This window comes from Callorhinus ursinus, unplaced genomic scaffold, assembly GCF_003265705.2.
Source record: "Callorhinus ursinus isolate GAN/ISIS: 27379988/994484 unplaced genomic scaffold, GSC_fseal_2.0 scaffold45, whole genome shotgun sequence".
NCBI lineage: Eukaryota > Metazoa > Chordata > Mammalia > Carnivora > Otariidae > Callorhinus > Callorhinus ursinus.
The window spans coordinates 749,482-766,661 of record NW_027397107.1 but is presented as its reverse complement, the minus strand read 5'-3'; the positions used below and the strand labels follow the sequence as shown (position 1 = coordinate 766,661).

Here is a 17,180-nt window from a genome sequence, read left to right as displayed (position 1 = left end):
AATTTCATTTATTTCTGCATAATCTTATCTTTATTATTTCCTCCCTTCTACTGATGTCAGGCTTTGTTTGTTCCTTTTTCTAGTTCCTTTAGGTGTAAAGTTTCAGTGTTTCCTTGAGTTTTGTCTTGTTTCTTGTCTCACTATGAACTTGCCTCCTGGAACTGCTTTTGCTGCATCCTGTAGATTTTGATATGTTGTATTTTCGTTTTCATTCATTTCAAGGGTTTTTTTTCTTCTTCTTCTTTGATTTCCTCATTGATCCACTTGTTGTTCAGTAGTGTTTAATCTCTACATATTTGTGATCTTTTTCCAGTTTTCTTTTGCAGTTGATTCCCAGTTGCATACCGTCATGGTCTGGAAAGATGCTCAGTATGATTTCAGTCTTCTTAAATTCACTGAGACTTGTTTCGTGGCCTAACGTATGTTCTCTCCTGGAGAACGTTCCATGTGCACTTGACAAGAACGTGTTTTCTGCTGGTTTGTGGTGGAATGTTCTGTGTAGAGCTGTCAAGTCTAATGTGCCATTCAAAGCCGCTGTTTCCTTTTTGATTTTCTGTCTGGATGATTTGTCCACTGATGTGGCTGAGGTGTTAGTGTCCCCTGAGTCATTCCGTTGCTGTAGATTTCTCTTTTTAGGTCTTTAGTATTTGTTTTATATGTTTCGGTGCACTTATGTTGGGTACATAAATATTTACAAATGTTGTATCTTCTTGCTGGATTAACCCCTTTATCATTGGTAATGCCCATCTGCGTCTGTTATTGCAGACTTTATTTTGAAGACTCTTTTGTCTGATGTAAGTGCAGCTGTCCCAGCTTTATTTGGGTTTCCATTTGCATGAAACGTCTCTTTCCATCCCTTCACTTTCAGTCTGTGTGTCCTGACATCTTGTAGGCAGCATATAGGTGGGACTTGTTTTTTTGTTTGAATCCATTCAGCAACTCTGTGTCTTCTGATTGGGGGATTTATTCCATTTATGCTTAAAGTACTTATAGATAGATAGGTGTGTACTTATTGCCATTTTGTTCATTATTTTCCAGGTGTTTCATATTTCCTCTCTGTTTCTTCTTCTCTTGCTCTCTTCCCTTGTGGTTTGATGCCTTTCTTTAGTGTTATGTTCAGATTTCTATCTCACTAACTTTTGTGTATCTACTATAGGTTTTTGCCTTGTGGTTACCATGTGGCTTACATATATCAGCCCACAGACACACCTCAGAGATGTTGGGGGTTTGGTCCCAGATCCCTGTAATAAAGTGAATATCACAATAAAGCAAGTCAAATAAATTCTTTGGTTTCCCAATGCATATTAAACTTATGTTTGAACTATAGTGTAGTCTATTAAATGTGCAATAGCATGATGTATAAAAAAGCAATGTACATACCTGAAACTAAAAATACTTTATTGCTAAAAAATGCTAACCGTCATCTGAACTTTCAGCAAGTCATAATTGCTGATCACAGATCACCATACCGAGTATAACGATAGTGAAAAAGTTTGAAATATTGCAAGCATTACCAAAAGGTGACACAGAGACACAGGATGAGCAAATGCTGTTGGAAAAAATGGTTGATGTGGGGTTGTCACAAACCTTTGCTTTGAAAAAATGGAATAGCTGTGAAGTAAAGTAAGGCAGAGCACAGTAAAATGAGGTGCGCCTGTGTGTGTGTGAGTGTGTGTGCCGATCTATGTGAAGTTGATAGCAAGTTAAGTTTGAACACATTCTGAAACTTTACGCTTTTACTCCCTCCCCCCACATTTTATGCTTTTGATGTCACATTTTACACCCTTTTTTGTGTGTGTATCCCTTAACTAACTGTTGTAGCCATAGTTATTTTTACTGCTTTTACCTTTAACGTTCCTGCTAGCTTTATAGGTGATTAATCCCCTGCGTTTACTGTATGTTTACCTTCACCAGCGAGATTTATGCTGTCGTATGTGTTCTTGTTCCCAATTAATGCCCTTTCTTTTCAGCTTAAACAAATCCCTTTAGTGTCCCTCGTAAGGCCCGCTCGGTGGTGAACTCCTTTCGTTCCTGCTTATCTGAAAAACTTTCTCTCCCCCTCAATTCTGACAATGACCTTCCCAGGTAGAGTATTCTTGGTTGGAAGTTTTTCCCTCGAGCACTTTGGAAAATATCCTGCCACTCTGTGGCCTGCCTAGTTTCTGCCGAAAACTCTCTGATAGTCTTACAGGGATCCCTTGTACACAAGGAGTTATTTTCTCTTGATGCTTTGAAGCTCCTCCTTATCTTTCAATTTTGACGTTTCACTTATAATGTGTCACAGTGTGGGTCTCCTTGGGTTCATGTTATTTGGGGCTCTCTAGGCTTCCCGGGCCTGGGTGTGTGTTTCCTTCCCCAGGTCGGGCACATTCTCGACCATTATTTTTTTTATAAGTTTTCCGTCCCTTTCTGGGGGACAGAAGTTTTCTTCTCCTTCTGGGACCCTTATTATGCAAACGTTGTTCCCCTTGATGTTGTTCCATAGGCCCCTTGAGCTGTCTTTACTTTTTCAAATTCTTTTTTCTTTTTGCTGCTCCATTTAAGAGTGGGCTCCCCTACCTTGTCTTCCAGTTGGCCAATGCTTTCTTCTGCTTCGTCCGCTCTGCTGTTGAAGTCCCTTGTGTATTTTTCAGTTCAGTTTTGTATTCGTCACTCTGTGACTTCTGTTTGGTACTTTCTCGTGTTTTCTCTCTGTTGAAGTTCTCTCTGTGTCCATCTGTTCTTCTTCTGAGATCAGTGGCCTGCTCTGTGACCGTGACTTTGAACTCTTTATCAGGTAAATTACCTGTCTCAGTTTCATGAAGGTTTTCTCCTGGAGTTTTATCTTGTTCTTGCATTGGGAGCATAATCCTCTGTTTCCTTATTTTGCTTGGCTGTGTTGGTTTCCACGTATCAGGGAAAGCAGCTCTCTCCCCCTCCTAAAGGAGTGGCTGCAGGACACCTGGGGGTGGCTTCCAGTCTGCTGTGTGGGCGGCGCCCTGGAGAGGTAGCCTGCCAGGGACTGTGTCTTGATTGTTTCAGTCCTGTGGGGCCCAGAACCGCAAGCCCCCTGGCCCACCAGAGCCAGGTGTCCGAGGGACGTCCCTCGTGTGGACCGTGCACAGCCACCGTCTCTGGTGGGGCCGTGGGGGGAGCGCCAAGGCAGAACAAGCCAAGCCTACCCGCCGGGTGTGGTGCGGCAGGGGCCACGGCCTCCCCTCACTTTTAACCCCCGGACGTCCGTAACCTGGGCCGTCCTCACACGATCACAAAAGCCTCCTTCTCTCCCAATCCTGCGACTTCCCCGGAGAAGTTCGCCCCACCCCCCATGCGGCCGGGGAAGTGGGACAAATGTGGGAAATAGGTTGGCATGGAGACCATTGTGTCACCCACAGGGTCCGGCCCAAGGCTCTGCTTATTTGGGGTGAGCTTACCTGGATGCTGAAGAATACAGCAGTCGCAGACCGCCCCCGCAAAGGCCACCACCTCGGGGTCTTGCCCTCCCCACTTGGGCCTGCGGCCCTGAGAGGCCGTGTGGCCGGCAAGCAGCCAGTGCTCAGGTGGTTATTGGCGGGTTTATGTTAGTTTCCAAAGGACCGGGGCGCCTGGTGCAGACATCATCAGAGGCCCGGAGCAGACGGAGCGGTCATGTATCGGTCCTTTTTCAGCCGCTTGGCACTGACTCAGTACCAGATTCTGTGTGGGGCTCTGGGACCCCCCCCGCCGAGGAAGGAAGCTAACCCTGGCCTGGCCTTGAGTGGTCGGAGGCCCATGGGTCCGTCAGACCTGTGAGGCTCCGTGGGAGGACGGGCCTCGGGGGAAGGCAATCCTCCAGCGACAGGAGGATTGCGGACACCCCTAGCCCCCACCAGGCTGGGGTCCAAACAAGCACCTTCCCCCAGCCTGAAGCTCTGGGTCTCCCCTGGCTGACCCCGGGACACGGTGCCACACCTGCGCCCTCAGGCCACACCACAGCTGCACAGCTGAGCCTGACAGAGACGGGGCCAGGCCAGAGCCACACCCAGAGCCTCCTGAAGGATGTAGGGAAAGACGGGGAACCGTCCCAGGCCTAGCCAGAGCCCTGGGGAAAGATGCAGAGCACGCGGTCTCATCCCGGCTGTGTGTCTCCCTCCCAGTGGACAGGTGGGTAGGTGCATAGGTGGATGGAGACGTGTCTAGACGGGCAGGTGGAGGGAGATGTGGATATACACGTAGATGGTGTAGGTATAGAGAGAGAGCGTGGCACTCAGGAAGACAGCGAGCCCAGTGTGTCCGCACGGCGTCTTGCCTCCAGGTCCCCGTAAAATGGGGGTAACGGGCGTGACTCCTAGGGTGGGAGTGCTCCCGGCGAGGCCAAGTGCGCGAGGAGCCCAGGCCCGGGCCTGGGACCTCCAGCATCTCCGGCTGAGGCTCCTGAGGGGCCCGCATAGCACCGCCTTGTCCTCTGCCCTGAGGATGCCCTGGCATTCCACAGAGCTCACTCCAGCATGATCAGCCTGCTCCTCAGGAGGTGCAGTGAGGTTTCTGGGTCGTGTGGGCCCCCCAGGTCCCCACACACCCCCCACCAGCAGCCTCCACTCTTGGACTTCTAGCCCGTCCATCGCAGGGGTCTAGGTGCTGTCACCAAGGACAAGAGATGCAGGACACTTGTGAGGAGCCTGGCCACAGCCATGGCTTAGCCTGGAGCAGGGGTGACAAGGACAGAGGCTGGGGAGGGGGATGGGTGGGCTAGCCTCGCCCTGCGGAGGCCACCGGGAGGGTGTGGGGAGGGAGCCTCTGGGAGCCTATCCTGCCCTGAGGGGCAGAGAGCTGAGTGTCCTCATGGCTTGAAAGCCAGAGGTCTCTGCTGGTGGGGTTCAGACCTGGAGGCTTCTAAGCCAGCTCCCCGTGGTGACATTTCCTGCTGAGGCAGGATTGCAGCGGGTTACGGTGCACATGGGGGTAAACGGAATAGCCGCATGCTTCTCCACTAAGCTGGGCCCACTGCAAAGAAGCCTCTGTTCGGGATAGGGGCCTTAGCCAAGCCCCTCACTCCCCACAGCTCTGAAGGGCCAGGCTTGGGGACCTCCACCCACCCGGCCCCTCCCTGGACCAGCAACTCTGGGGCATCTCCCCACCCCCGGCAGCTTGGCAGGGAAGAAGACCACTCAGTGAGCCCACCCAGCTCCAGGACATTCCCCCCTGGGGACCAAAGGGGATCCACTGTGCCTGTCTGTGCACAGCTGAGAGTCCCCTTTTTCCGAGTTAGGACCCAGAGTCTCACCTGTCTGTAGGCTCATTAGGCGTTCTCATCTTCCCCTCCCAGTGCCAAGCCCTGGCGGGAGTGGACAGTAGGTGCCTGGAGAAGGTCTGCTTTCCAGCTGTGTGGTCCTGGGCAAGTGGCGTAACCTCTCTATGCAAAACAGATAAAACCTCCTCCACCTGGTGAAGGGGGGCATCAGTGAGATCATGGGAGACGAGCGCGGGGTGTTCATCATCTCTCGAGAGGCGGGGAACGTGCCGCATAGCCACCTACAGCTCTTCTTCACCTGCTGCTTCGGGAGGGCCGGGGCAGAGGCGGGGGTGGGGGGGTAGGGGGTGTGCCCACCTGAGCCTTCCGGATTCAGTTATTTGAGGCTGCAGCTGACATTTCATTCCACAGCCCCAGTTATCTGTTTCCTAGGAAACAAATGAGAGACACTGACTCTCCAAACACATGCGCACACACACACGCACACACACACGCACACACGCACACCCCCTGGCTGCCACCGAGACTGACAATTAACAGAAATACAGTAAATGTCAGCAGAGGCTAAAAATAGTTCACGCGCCGCACCTCCGGCTGCTCCCTGCTCCGGGTGCACGGGGCAGGGGGAGGGACAGGGACGGCACCTCTCTGACACAATGCCACGCCCTGGCCCGGATGCGTCTCAGACCCGGGGACCTGCAGGCCCATCTCTGCACCCCGCCGCCTGCCTCTCTCCCACCTCCACCAGGATGAGACCCAGAGGCGCCACGGCTTGGGCCCCCAGCACTTGGCTGGCCCACGCTCTCTGCCTGCCTCCCTCTGCGTCCTGAGGCTGACACCCCCAACCCCCTCAGCAGCCTGGAGAGACACGGCCTAGGGGCACACAGTCTGCATAGCCCTCCCCCGCCCCACCCCGGCCCCCTAAAACCTGCCCCTTGTCCCGCCAATGCCCCGCCCCTCTCTAGAGCACCCCTGCCCCCTCGTCACTCAAGCCAGAAACCTGGGTGGTGTCCTCCCGGCTCGGTCCTCCCAGCCCATCCCCCTGCTGGGCACGGCCACCCGGACCCCGCCCACCTGCCTGCCTTGTCTCTGGCAACCCTATTCCGGCCGTCCAGCCCCCCCACCCCGAACACACCGGGGGCTCCAGACGTCTGTGCTGGCCCCACAGCCCTTTGTTCTCGCGTCCCTCACAGCTGTGAGCGTAGCTGACGGGGGTGCTCACGGGGCTACAGGCATCCTTCTAGGAGCTGAGGGGCGTTAACCTGGACAGTATAACAGGTGTGCGTCTCTTGTTGGCTGCTCTCCTTCCCAGGAGCCTAGGGGTCAGGCCCCGTGCTTGAGCCAGCTCCAGGTCACCTGCACCAACAGGGGTGCTTCCGGTGGGCGCTCCTCGGGGCCCTGACTTCCTGTTCCTTGCTTTTCCCCAGGACCAGAAGAGCGCTTGGTACATTTCTGTGGAGTGAATTACAGGCAAGCAGCACTCCGTTGGTACCCAATTCCCAAAGGGGATCCTCCTGCGGTGTTTTGTCTCTGCCTTCCTCCCAGCACACCTGATGGTTTAAAACTGGCTTTTTTGTGATTTGTTGACAAATCGGGCTTTGTGGGTTTTGCTTCCTTCCTACAATATCCTAAGTATAGGCTCTGTTCCATCGTACAAAGCCTGCCTTGATCAGGAGTTTGAAAATGCTAACTGGAATGGCATTCCCGTGATCACGAATAACAAATCTGCGCCTGGCTGACGTGGCCCCGAGCACTTCACAAACCAGCCAGACTGAAAGCTGCAGATGCTGCGGGTTCCACGGACACCCTGGTAATCAGAGATGTCTTCTTCTTGGTGCAGCATTATTTCACGGTCAACTTCAGCCACGAGAACCAGAAAGCCCTGGAGCTGAGGACAGAGGATGCCAAGGATTGTGATGAGTGGGTGGCAGCCATCGCTCACGCCAGGTATGTCCCACCCACCCCTGAGTCGCTGCAGAAGAGGCTGAACCCAAGGGCCCCACCGTGGCGCAAACCCAGGCCCAGAGGCGGTGGCGGGGGGGCGGGCTGGGGAGGGAGGAAGGGAAGGGAGAAGGAGAGCTCTGAGGAGGGCTCTTGGCTGGGGTCCCCTGGGAGCCCTGGAGCTCTGGGTCTGTGTCTCCCTTGGTGCCACCAGGAGAGGGAGACCTGAGGAGCAGCCTCCCACCTGCTTTAATGTACTGGCTCCTTCCTTCCCAGTGGGGGAGCTGAGCCCAATTCGGTTGGGGTCAAGGGTTTTATGGCTACCAAAGTCTAAGCCCGGGCTCCAATCCGGATGTAGCCTCTAATCAGCTGCATGACCATGAACAACAGCTCCTGTCTTTCCTCTGGGCCCGCTTCCTGTTCTATAGAGGGGAATCCTCTAAACCTCTCTGAGCTCAGGGATTCCAGACCCCCTCCTCATTCGCAGCAGTGTGTGCCCGCCACTGGAGGGGCCAGATGGAGAGAAAAGCAAAGGGCTCTCCATATATGCTGCAGAGAGAATGAGGCTCCACACTGGATTGAGTCTCTTGGGTCGTGGGGAAGTGACAGGCTTATGGGCTGGGTGTGGCTCCACAGCTGACGATCCCCTGGCAGAACAGGGTCCTGTCTGAGGACAGGGACCCCTAGAGTCACCCCTCTCAGCAGGTGATCTTTCTGGGTCAGCGGGGAGCGGTGTGCTTCTGTGTCTATCTGCCTTTTGGGTGTAAGGTCCTGAGTGCACAGACCAAGTCTGATTCTTTGCATCCCCAGGGCTTATAGAGGCATAAGCAAGTGGTCAGCGAATGTGGGCTGGAAGAATTTAAGGATGAATGAATGCATAGAGGATAGATGCAAGGTTTGATGTTGAATGGACGATGAATGGTGGATTAATGGAGGGTAGATGAATGATAAATGGATGTGTTTAAAATATGTGTGATGGTGGATGGATAGACAGGTAATGAATGATGCATGGATGGTGTGTGGGTGAGTGGATGGATGGATGGATGGATGGATGGATGGATGGATGGATGAATGGATGGATGGATGGATGGATGGATGGATGGATGGATGGATGAATGGATGGGTGGATGAATGGATGGATGGATGGATGGATGGATGGATGGATGGATGGATGGATGAATGGATGGGTGGATGAATGGATGGATGGATGGATGAATGGATAGATGGATGAATGGGTGGGTGGATGGATACCAGGGCCCTTCCTTGAGCCCTGGAACAAGCCAGCTGACCAAAAACCCTTTATTATGGCCATAACCTGACTGTGACCTTGAGGTCAGGCCATGCCCATTCCTGTCCTTGAGGAGTGTCTAGTCCAGGCATGGAGACCAGGTTCTCACACATGAACTTGTAAAGTCAGGCTCTGAGTGTGGTGCTGGGCAGATGGATGGTTGCAGGTGTTCCCCAGGGGTGTCACATCCAGTCAGGAAGACATTAGACATGTTCACAGTTAGCTCTGTTACACGAAGGCCCTGGTACGTACGAGGCGTCACGCGGAAGAGACATTACTTCCATTTGCGGGGAGATGAGGTAAGCTGAAAATAGGGTGACATTCGATCTAAGCCAGAAGACCAGGGGCATATTTAAGGGGTTTAACTATGAGCACTTCAGTGCCCAGCCCCACCCCAAGACACTGATGTAGGAGAGAGGCTTCCAGGAATAATGAAGACACCAAGTGTGGTTTTGTAAGGTGGAGTGTAACCAGGTCATAATGGGTCTTGAACACCCAGATGGGGTGTTTGGCCTTTACTCTGTGAACAGTGGGAGGTATTGAAGGTTTTATACCAGGGCAGTAACATGGTCAGAGCTACAGTCTTGAGCAGAAATTGTCGGCGTTGTGGAGGATGGATTCACATGGGAAGAACCCAGACCTGGGGAGAGCAGGTGGACCTCAGTCTCCCCGCACTAACCAAGAGCAGTGTTGTTTTGAGAACCAAATGAACCTGTTTATGCAGAGGGGCTTTCTACATGGTGAAGCGATACAGAGTTCTAATTGGTTGCACATTCTGAGAACCAGGACTACACTGATTTAGAAAATCCATTGATACGAAAATGTTTTACAGGCAGTGAGACACTACTGCGTATGGAGTCCAGCCCGGTGAAGGGTATGCAGACACAGCAGCAGAAGGTGGGCCGGGCTGGGCCCCCACAACGCACACACGCAGGCAGGAGCAGAAAATGGCTCAACCACTTCAGAAAATTGTTAGATAGTTGCTTACAAATTAGCAATTTAAAAATTGCTAGGCCTGCTCTGTGACCAGCAATTCCAACCTTTTGGTGTTTATCTGAGAGAAACAAAAAACGTCCACAACACGTCTTGTATACACATGTCCATTAGCTACTTTATGCACAGTAGTCCCCAGACTAGAATAGCCGAGGTGTCCATCCACAGACGGACGTGGAGACAAGCCCGGTAGGTCCATATGACAGACTACCGCTCAGCAATGGAAAGCAACCCGCCACAAACACGCGGAACACAACGGATCAACGTCAAAGTCAACGTGCCGGGGAAGGAGGGCCAGACACAAAAGAGGACCGGCTGTCTGATTCCAGTGACACGGAATTGTATAATAGGCGAAACTCACCTGTGGCGAAGGAATCTGAGCAGGAGTCGCTTGTGGGGTGGGGCTGGCTTGGACGGGTGTGAGAGAGCTTGCTGGGGTGACGGAACGTTCGTGTCCCAGGTGAGGTATGCATGGATCAAAACCTGTCAAACCGTGTGCTTAAGGCCTGTGCTTCCCATTCTGTGCGCATTAAACCTCGAATTTTAATGATTAGTTCTGCAGCCCCAAATCTCTGACCTCCCCCTTCCGTGACCCAGCAGAGAAAACTCCATCTTAGACGCTTCAAGTGGTTAGGTCAGGCCCACCGAGATCGTCTCCCCATCTTAAGGCCAGCTGCGTCTGTAACACCACCTGGCAGCAGAGTAGAAGCTGTCAGATCTGTGGTCCCGGGGATTCGGAGGGCTTGCACCCCAGCGTGGGAGAGGCCATCCGGGGCTGACTTACACGCTTCTGTATCGCTAGGGGGAAAGTGCAGACGCTGAGCCGTATGTAGCCTCAAGCCCAGCCCGTCGTGAGTGTGTGTGAGTGTGAGGTGCGTGCGTGTCAGGGGGGAGCCTGGCTCTGTTCCACAGCTCTGTTGAGCAGTGAGCAGTTTTGCCTGAACCTTATTTAGTTTCTACTTGGATTTATGTAATAGATACGTTGTACATGCAAAAGTAAGTTGTAGGGTCCACAGCGTGGTCTCTCGGTGCTGCGCGCCACCCATGCGTGCACCGTCCACCCCGCAGGGAGGGAGCTGTGGGCGCGAGCAGCCCCATGTCCTCGGGGACTGGAGCCCCGTTCTAGCTCCAGCTGCCGCGCTCACAGACTCTCGTTTGGGGCAAGTCTCGTCCCCTCTCGGGCCTCAGTTTCTCCAGGTATAAAATGAGACCGTGGGTCTTTCGTGGCTCCCAAGTTTCCTTCCAGCTCTGAGTCTCCAAAGACAGTGCTACCCAAAGAGGTGCTCAGCACCTCATTATTGGGGGTTGGGGACGGAAAAGGCCAGATCGGCTGCACGGGAGACCCTGCTCCACGCAGAGCGCCAGCGCCCACGACAAACGAACCAAGTCTCGGATTTCCACGCCCCTGGAGTGCAGAGAAGTGTGGCAGCATGAAGACAGACCCCGTCATATCTCTGCTGAGTTTCCTTTTCAAAGAGAATTGAGCCTCTTGGCAAGTGGGAGAAACTTGAAAACTTAATATTCTAGTTAACACTCATTTTTGTAAGGGAAGCAGAGTCCTCATCTTAAGCAAATAGTCCTGCCAAGCAGAGTCCTCTCGTACAGCCTTATTGATCTTTAGACGGATGGGAAAGCCAAGACCGAGCTTTGATTTCGGGATCAGGACCCTCCCCGGACATGTGTTCCAGGTCCACCGTGCGCCCCGCTCCCCCTGCCCCGTCTACCCGTCCCACCATGCCCTGCCGCCTTCAGGGCCGGCGGGAGTCAGCCTCCTCTGACCCCAGGCTTTCTCAGCCTCCCGGGGCCCCCCCGACCACCTCAGTGCAAGGCCATTCCCCACGTGCAGCCGCCTGGGCTCCCGTGTCATTTAGGGCTGAGAGCACGTGTGTGCGGGCCCTGAGCCGGTGACTGAAGCCAGCGTCGCTAGCCCAGCGCCCCACTGACCAGCTGCATCCAGGGCAGCTGAAAAGTCATGTAAGAAGACGCCAGACGGGAAAGTGTCCCCTCGATTGGGCATGTGGGGAGCCCACTGGTCACCCCGACAGGGGCCCCGCTCCTGTGGGCGCAGGTAGCCGCCCCGGGCTGCCCTGGGCTAGGAGCAAGTGGGGGCCGGACAGTGGGGACGATCGGTGAGGGCAGGCTGCTCTCTTCCACCTGCTGCACAGGTGGGAGAAGGGCTGGGTTTGTCCCTCACGTGGAGGGACTCGGGGGTCCCTATATGCCGAGGAGAGAGAGCCTGTGGGACAGGGGCCGCTGCTGACACAGAAGAAACGGACGTTCGGGGGTCCAGGGTGGGCCGAGCAGGGTGTCTGCCCTCTGACGGGAGGGGGGTCACAGGGTGGTGACCGTCCCACGCTGGCACAGCCCCCATTTCACGGATGAGCAAACTAAGGCTCCGTGGGAAGTCCCTGGGCTAATGGGTGTGCGAGGGAGCGAGGCCGGGCCTGGCAGGTAGACTGGGTCAGAGCACGGGGCCTCAACCAGAATCTGCACCCGCGGGGCAGGGGTGGCCGTGCCGGGGGGCTGGCGGGACCAGCAAAGGAGCATGAGGGTGACGCAGGCGGGCTGCAGGGCAGGCACAGGGCCACCCATGGGGCAGGGGGCGAGGCTGGAGCTGGGAAGTGGGCAGGGAGCTCCAGGGGCTGAGGTTGGAGGCCAGAAACTGGGAGCCGCTGCTGCAGAGAAGCAGAGGGTGGGAGGAAGCTGGGGCAGGTGCAGGGAGGGGAGGGGAGGCTGGGAGCCAGGGACGGGGGACCTTCCCTCTGCGGCCATGCCTGGCCTCCTGTACCGATGGGCCCTGCTGAGGCTTCCCTTGCAAAGCCCCTCGGCGCTCCTTTACAGAATGGTGTTTCCCCAGCTCTGACACCTTCCCACGGCCCTGCTCGTGCTGTGTGGTGTCGGGGAGAGCCCTGGCCCAGAACACAGGCGACCTGGCTCCACCCTCAGAGGCCTGGGTCCGGTGACCTTGGGCAGGGCACGGCTGGTCTTCGGCTCCCCCAGCCGGGACACGCTGCAAGTCTGAGGCCTGTTAACCTACACAAATGCTGGGCTACCTCTTCCACCCTCTGCTTATCCTATGGGGGGCCCTCTGACCTGGCCCCCCTAACCTTCCAGGCTTGTTGCCAGTCTCCCCCAACACAAGCCTCCCAGCCGAGGCTGCCCTGGCGTGGGCCTGTGCCCAGAGCCCTGGGTTTGGGATCAGAGACCTGGGCTGGGGGGCACCCCCAGAGTCTGGGTCGGAGAACACAGCATTGCGGCTAGAGCCCAAGCCCAGGAAAGACAGCAGGGGAGACAGGCTTCAGACAGAAGATCCACCCGTGCAAAGGCCCGGGGGCCTTGCTGGGGGAAGACGGTACCAGTGGGACCCAGAGGTTCAGGGCACAAGCCGGGAGTTGGGGAGGAGGCCCCGGGCACTGTGTGCAGCATTCGGGACCTCGGGAGTGCCGTCGGTGGGGGCGTCCCACTGGGGCTGGATCCTAGGGCTCAGGCAGGCAGCGTGTTAACCTGCGTGTCCATCTGTCCGCAGCTACCGGACTCTGGCCACGGAGCATGAGGCGCTGATGCAGAAGTACCTGCACCTGCTGCAGATCGTGGAGACAGAGAAGACGGTGGCCAAGCAGCTGCGGCGGCAGATCGAGGACGGGGAGACCGAGATCGAGCGGCTGAAGGCAGAGGTGACCGCCGGCCGCGTCCGGGCCCCAGACCGGCGCCTCACACCACCCCGGGCTCCTGGAGGGGCGGGGGCTGGGGGGCTTGTGACCAGCAGAGCAGGAAGGGCACATAGTCAGATCTGGGTTCAAATCCCACCTCTGCCCCCAAGCCCTGTGCCTCAGTTTCTTCGTCTGTAAGATGGGCTTTTTACCCTCACCCGGCAAGGTTGTGAGGATGGCGCAAGAGGAGAGGCGAGTCGCAGGCTGCCGTGCCGAGGGCCACGCGGACTAAGCATCCTGCATCACCAGCCAGCCCGGCAGGGGCGCAGGGGCGCCGGCTGGCCCACGTCACGGCAGCCCCTTCTCTCTGCTCTTCCGGGGCTCGCCGGGCGGCCGTCTGGGGACTGCGCTGTCACCAGGCTGAGCCTGCTGGGACCGTGATACTGAGCGCCGTCCATGAAGTGGTATCTCCTTAGAAATGCAGCGCCCAGGCCTCTGCACCCACCGTAGGCGGATCTGAGCCCTCGCCCCATGGCGCACGCGGCACCATCCGGCCACATCACACAAGAGCCGTGGGCTCTGCGCTGAGGAGGGGATGGGAGAGCACAGGTTCTGGCAGTCAGAGTCAGCTATGTAATTTCCAGGGCCCAATGCAAGGGGAGAACGCAAGGCTGCAGCCAGGAAGCCACCCCCCTCCCCACAGCCCCCCTCCCCAACCCATGGTGGGCAGGTGACCCCCAACTTCAACCTCCACCTCCCCCAACCTCTGCACCATGATGCACTTGGTACCCAGATTATGGGGTCACCCACCGAATGCAGCAGCTGCTGTCTCCCACGCCTCCCTGAGACCCCATGGATGCGTACTGGATGCCCCCCACCGCACCTACACTGAGGCTCCTGCAGATGGATTCCAGTGTCCCCCGCTGATGCCACCCAGCTGCTCCCGGACAGAGGGTAGCAGTGGTCGTGGGTCCCAGGGTGCCAGCGTGTGGGGAGTGGGCAGTCGAGAACCCGCCTCAGGGAGGCGGCAAGGGAGAGGTAGGAACACTGTGAGCTAAGGCTCCGAGACCCTGAGCTGTGCCCCACAGTCCCATCAGATGTCTCTTATAAAACAGAATTCAGAGGAAATTATTAAGAATTTCAAGATGGGAGCCACAGAGCTGGGAGCTCCAAGCACGGTCCCATCCCATGCTCCTGAAGCCAGGTCTGCCTGGAACGGTCAGATGGAAGGCATCGATCCCACCTTGTTGCTCCATCACGAGGCTGCAGTGTCCCCTTGGGAGTTCTGGTTAGCATACCTTCCCCAGTCCTGCATCGGGCACCTCAGACAGGCCGCCTCCGTCCGCCCATGAGCATCCTGAGGGGATGCGGGCTCAGAGACCGCAAGCCACCTGCCCGAGCACACACAGCTGGGCTGGCTGTCCACTTGTCAGTCTTTCCACTCTGCTCGGAGCCTCTTCCCACATGGCTCCAGGATGCGAGCTTGTCCCGTCTCTAAGCCACCTGGTTCATTCTGGAATCAGAACCATCCCGGAGACCACCCCCCCCCCCGGGGTCCCCCCCCCCCCCCCCCACATCCCCCAGTCCAGGCTGCACCCCGTGAGGAACCAGAGGCCCGACCCCAGTCCCCCATTATTAGCGTTATGAGCAAGGCGGTCCGGGTGCCACTCACTCGCTCACTGCAATCCCCTGACCGCTGCCCACAGCCTCATCCCCTTCCCCATAACTCCCGAGTCTCAAGGGGCTCCAGCCAGTGCCCGGAGCCGTGAGCCTTGCGCCCTGCACCCTTGTCATCCCATCTTCCTGCCTCGTGGAGTCCCAGCAGGTCCAATGCCTCCTCCCAGGCCCCCCGCCCCAGCCAGGAGAACGCTCACTGCCCCTGCTCCGTTCCCACACCCCACCTGCCTCAGCAGAGCCGGCTCCATGCCTGTCCACCGCCCCACCGGCCCGGCGGGGGCTCCTGGAGGGCCAGGCTGCCCTTTCTCACTCGCTCCTTATGCCTGGCGCGTAGTAGGTGCTGAGAGAATACATGGGCGTAACGCTCTGAGCTGGGTCCTGGAGCGATGGAAGTGTCTCCCGCTGGGTCTGACTGGGGAACGATGACATCAGCATGTCACAGAGCTTGTGGTGTGAACCCAAGCAGAAGTGAGTTCTTTTATGGGCAGAGAGGGTATGGGTTCACGTGGCATGTGGCCTTGGAGGGTTTCAGGGATCTGTGCATGAGAGCAGGGGTGGGTGCCAAGGGGGAGTTCTGTGTCGCTGGGGGACAGAAGCAGGTCAGTAGTGGGTGTGCGTGCGTGCGTGTGTGCGCGCATGTGTGTGCGTGCGTGTGTGCGCGTGTATGTCAGATGGCAGCAGAAGCCACCTTGGTGGGAATGTGGAGCAATGCTTCCAACTGAGTGCATCGCCCTCCAGGGCAAAAGATCCCTTTCAAGAAGACTTTGAAAGAAAGGCCATCTTAGTCAGGCTTTCGGGCTGTAGTCTCTGTGTCACACACACATCCTGCAGGGCAGGTGGACACAGCCTGTTCCCAGGAAGTAGGCCGTGAGGGATGCAGGAGGCCTTGGAACGGGACCCTGGAGGGATCTGAAGACGCTGAGGTCCACAGCAAAGGGAGGGACTTATCCAAGGTTGCTCCAAGGTCACCTGAGTGATGGAGTCCCAGCTCTCGGACTTGGGTCTCCTGGCTCCAGATCCTTGGCCCATGCCTACCCCCTGAGGAGCCAGGTCTGATGAAAGGAGGCGTATCTGCCGACCACAGTGTCACCTCGATGGCCCCAAGCCCCCACGACCCACCGGTCCCCCGCTAGCCAGACACAGTTGCTCAGGCCTGTCCCCGAGGACGTGCAGGGACTCGCCTTCTCCTGCCCTCCCCCCACACTGCTCCGTACCCCGCCGGTGGTCAGCTCACGCATCTGTCAGGGTGACCCGACTCCCGTGCCAGTCACCACCCCCATATCGCAGGGGCTTCAAGCAGCAAGGGTTGCTTCCTCCCTCACACGGGGTGTCCACTGGGGGTCCTGCTCCCAAACGCTCACTCGGAGTCAGGGACACAGCCAACAGGGCCCCCGGCTCACACGCAGGGAAGGGAACTGTGAGCAATGCCCGCACCTCCGCTCACGCTTCCATGGACACAGCGCGTCACAAGCCCAGGCCCGCCGTCCCGGGGCTGAGAAGCACAGTCCTGCCTCATCCATCCGTGGAGGAGAACCAGAGTCTGCAGAAGCCCTAACGGCCAACCGACTGTGCCTCCCCCTTCCATCCCCAAGCCCCCAACACGGGCTATCGTGCGGAACATGGAACAGACTTCCCGAAAGGTGTGGACACAGCAGAGGAGTGGCTTCCATAGCTGAGTCAGAAACCAGCTTACACACAGGAGACGCCCCCGCCCTCACGTCCCCTGGCCCTTCCTGGCGGGGGGATATCTCACCAGGATCCCCATACATACACAGCGTGGTGCTCGGGAGCTGGCTCCTAGTGGCCTGCAGGAACCTGCCGTCTAACCTTCAGGAGTTCTGCAGGCTGATTACTCCATTTGTGGGAGTTGGACGTGGACTGTTTCCACCATGAACTCGGCAGGTGCTGCCAGTCGGGGTCTTTCCTTCAGAGAGCCGATCCTTAAGCATTTCACGGTTTCCTTTCCTTCGGGCCCAGTTACATAATTTGCAGGGCTTGGGGCACAAGGAAGACCCAGGGCCCTCAGAACGTCCGGGCGGCGGCAGCCAAGCCCTCAGCCAAACCTGGGCCCTTGCGGGTCTGGGGCTCTGCGCAGGTCCCGCTCCCGGTCCTGAGCCCTGTCTCTGCACCCTGCAGCCCCGCGGCCACCTCTCTCCAGGAACACACGAGATTGCGCCCCGACGGAAGTCTGCAGCGCACCGTGCACCCCTGCTCTCTGGCTCGCCCGGCCACCCCCTGCCAGGTCCCGTCTTTCGTCCACGCAGCTGAGGACCTGCTAAAGCAAAGGGGCATCCACCTCTGAGAAGAAGCATCCACTCCGGGCACCCCACTTGGCAGCATTTCACTGTTTCAGCAGCGATCTTTCTCCCGTTGATGGTCAGAGGGGAGTGTGGAGCGGTGAAGCAGGCCCTGCAGGGCAGGG

General features: G+C 56.9%; 1 protein-coding gene across 2 annotated transcripts in view; it reads left to right on the top strand.

Annotated features, from left to right (window-relative positions):
* RASGRF1 (Ras protein specific guanine nucleotide releasing factor 1) overlaps positions 1 to 17,180 on the top strand; it is a 96,428-nt gene that overhangs the window by 15,569 nt on the left and 63,679 nt on the right. For both annotated transcript variants that reach the window (XM_025893292.2, XM_073882139.1), the window contains exons 2-3: positions 7,050 to 7,156; positions 12,958 to 13,105. In XM_025893292.2, the coding sequence (XP_025749077.1) occupies positions 7,050 to 7,156; positions 12,958 to 13,105 (255 nt within the window). The remainder of the gene's footprint in view (positions 1 to 7,049; positions 7,157 to 12,957; positions 13,106 to 17,180) is intronic.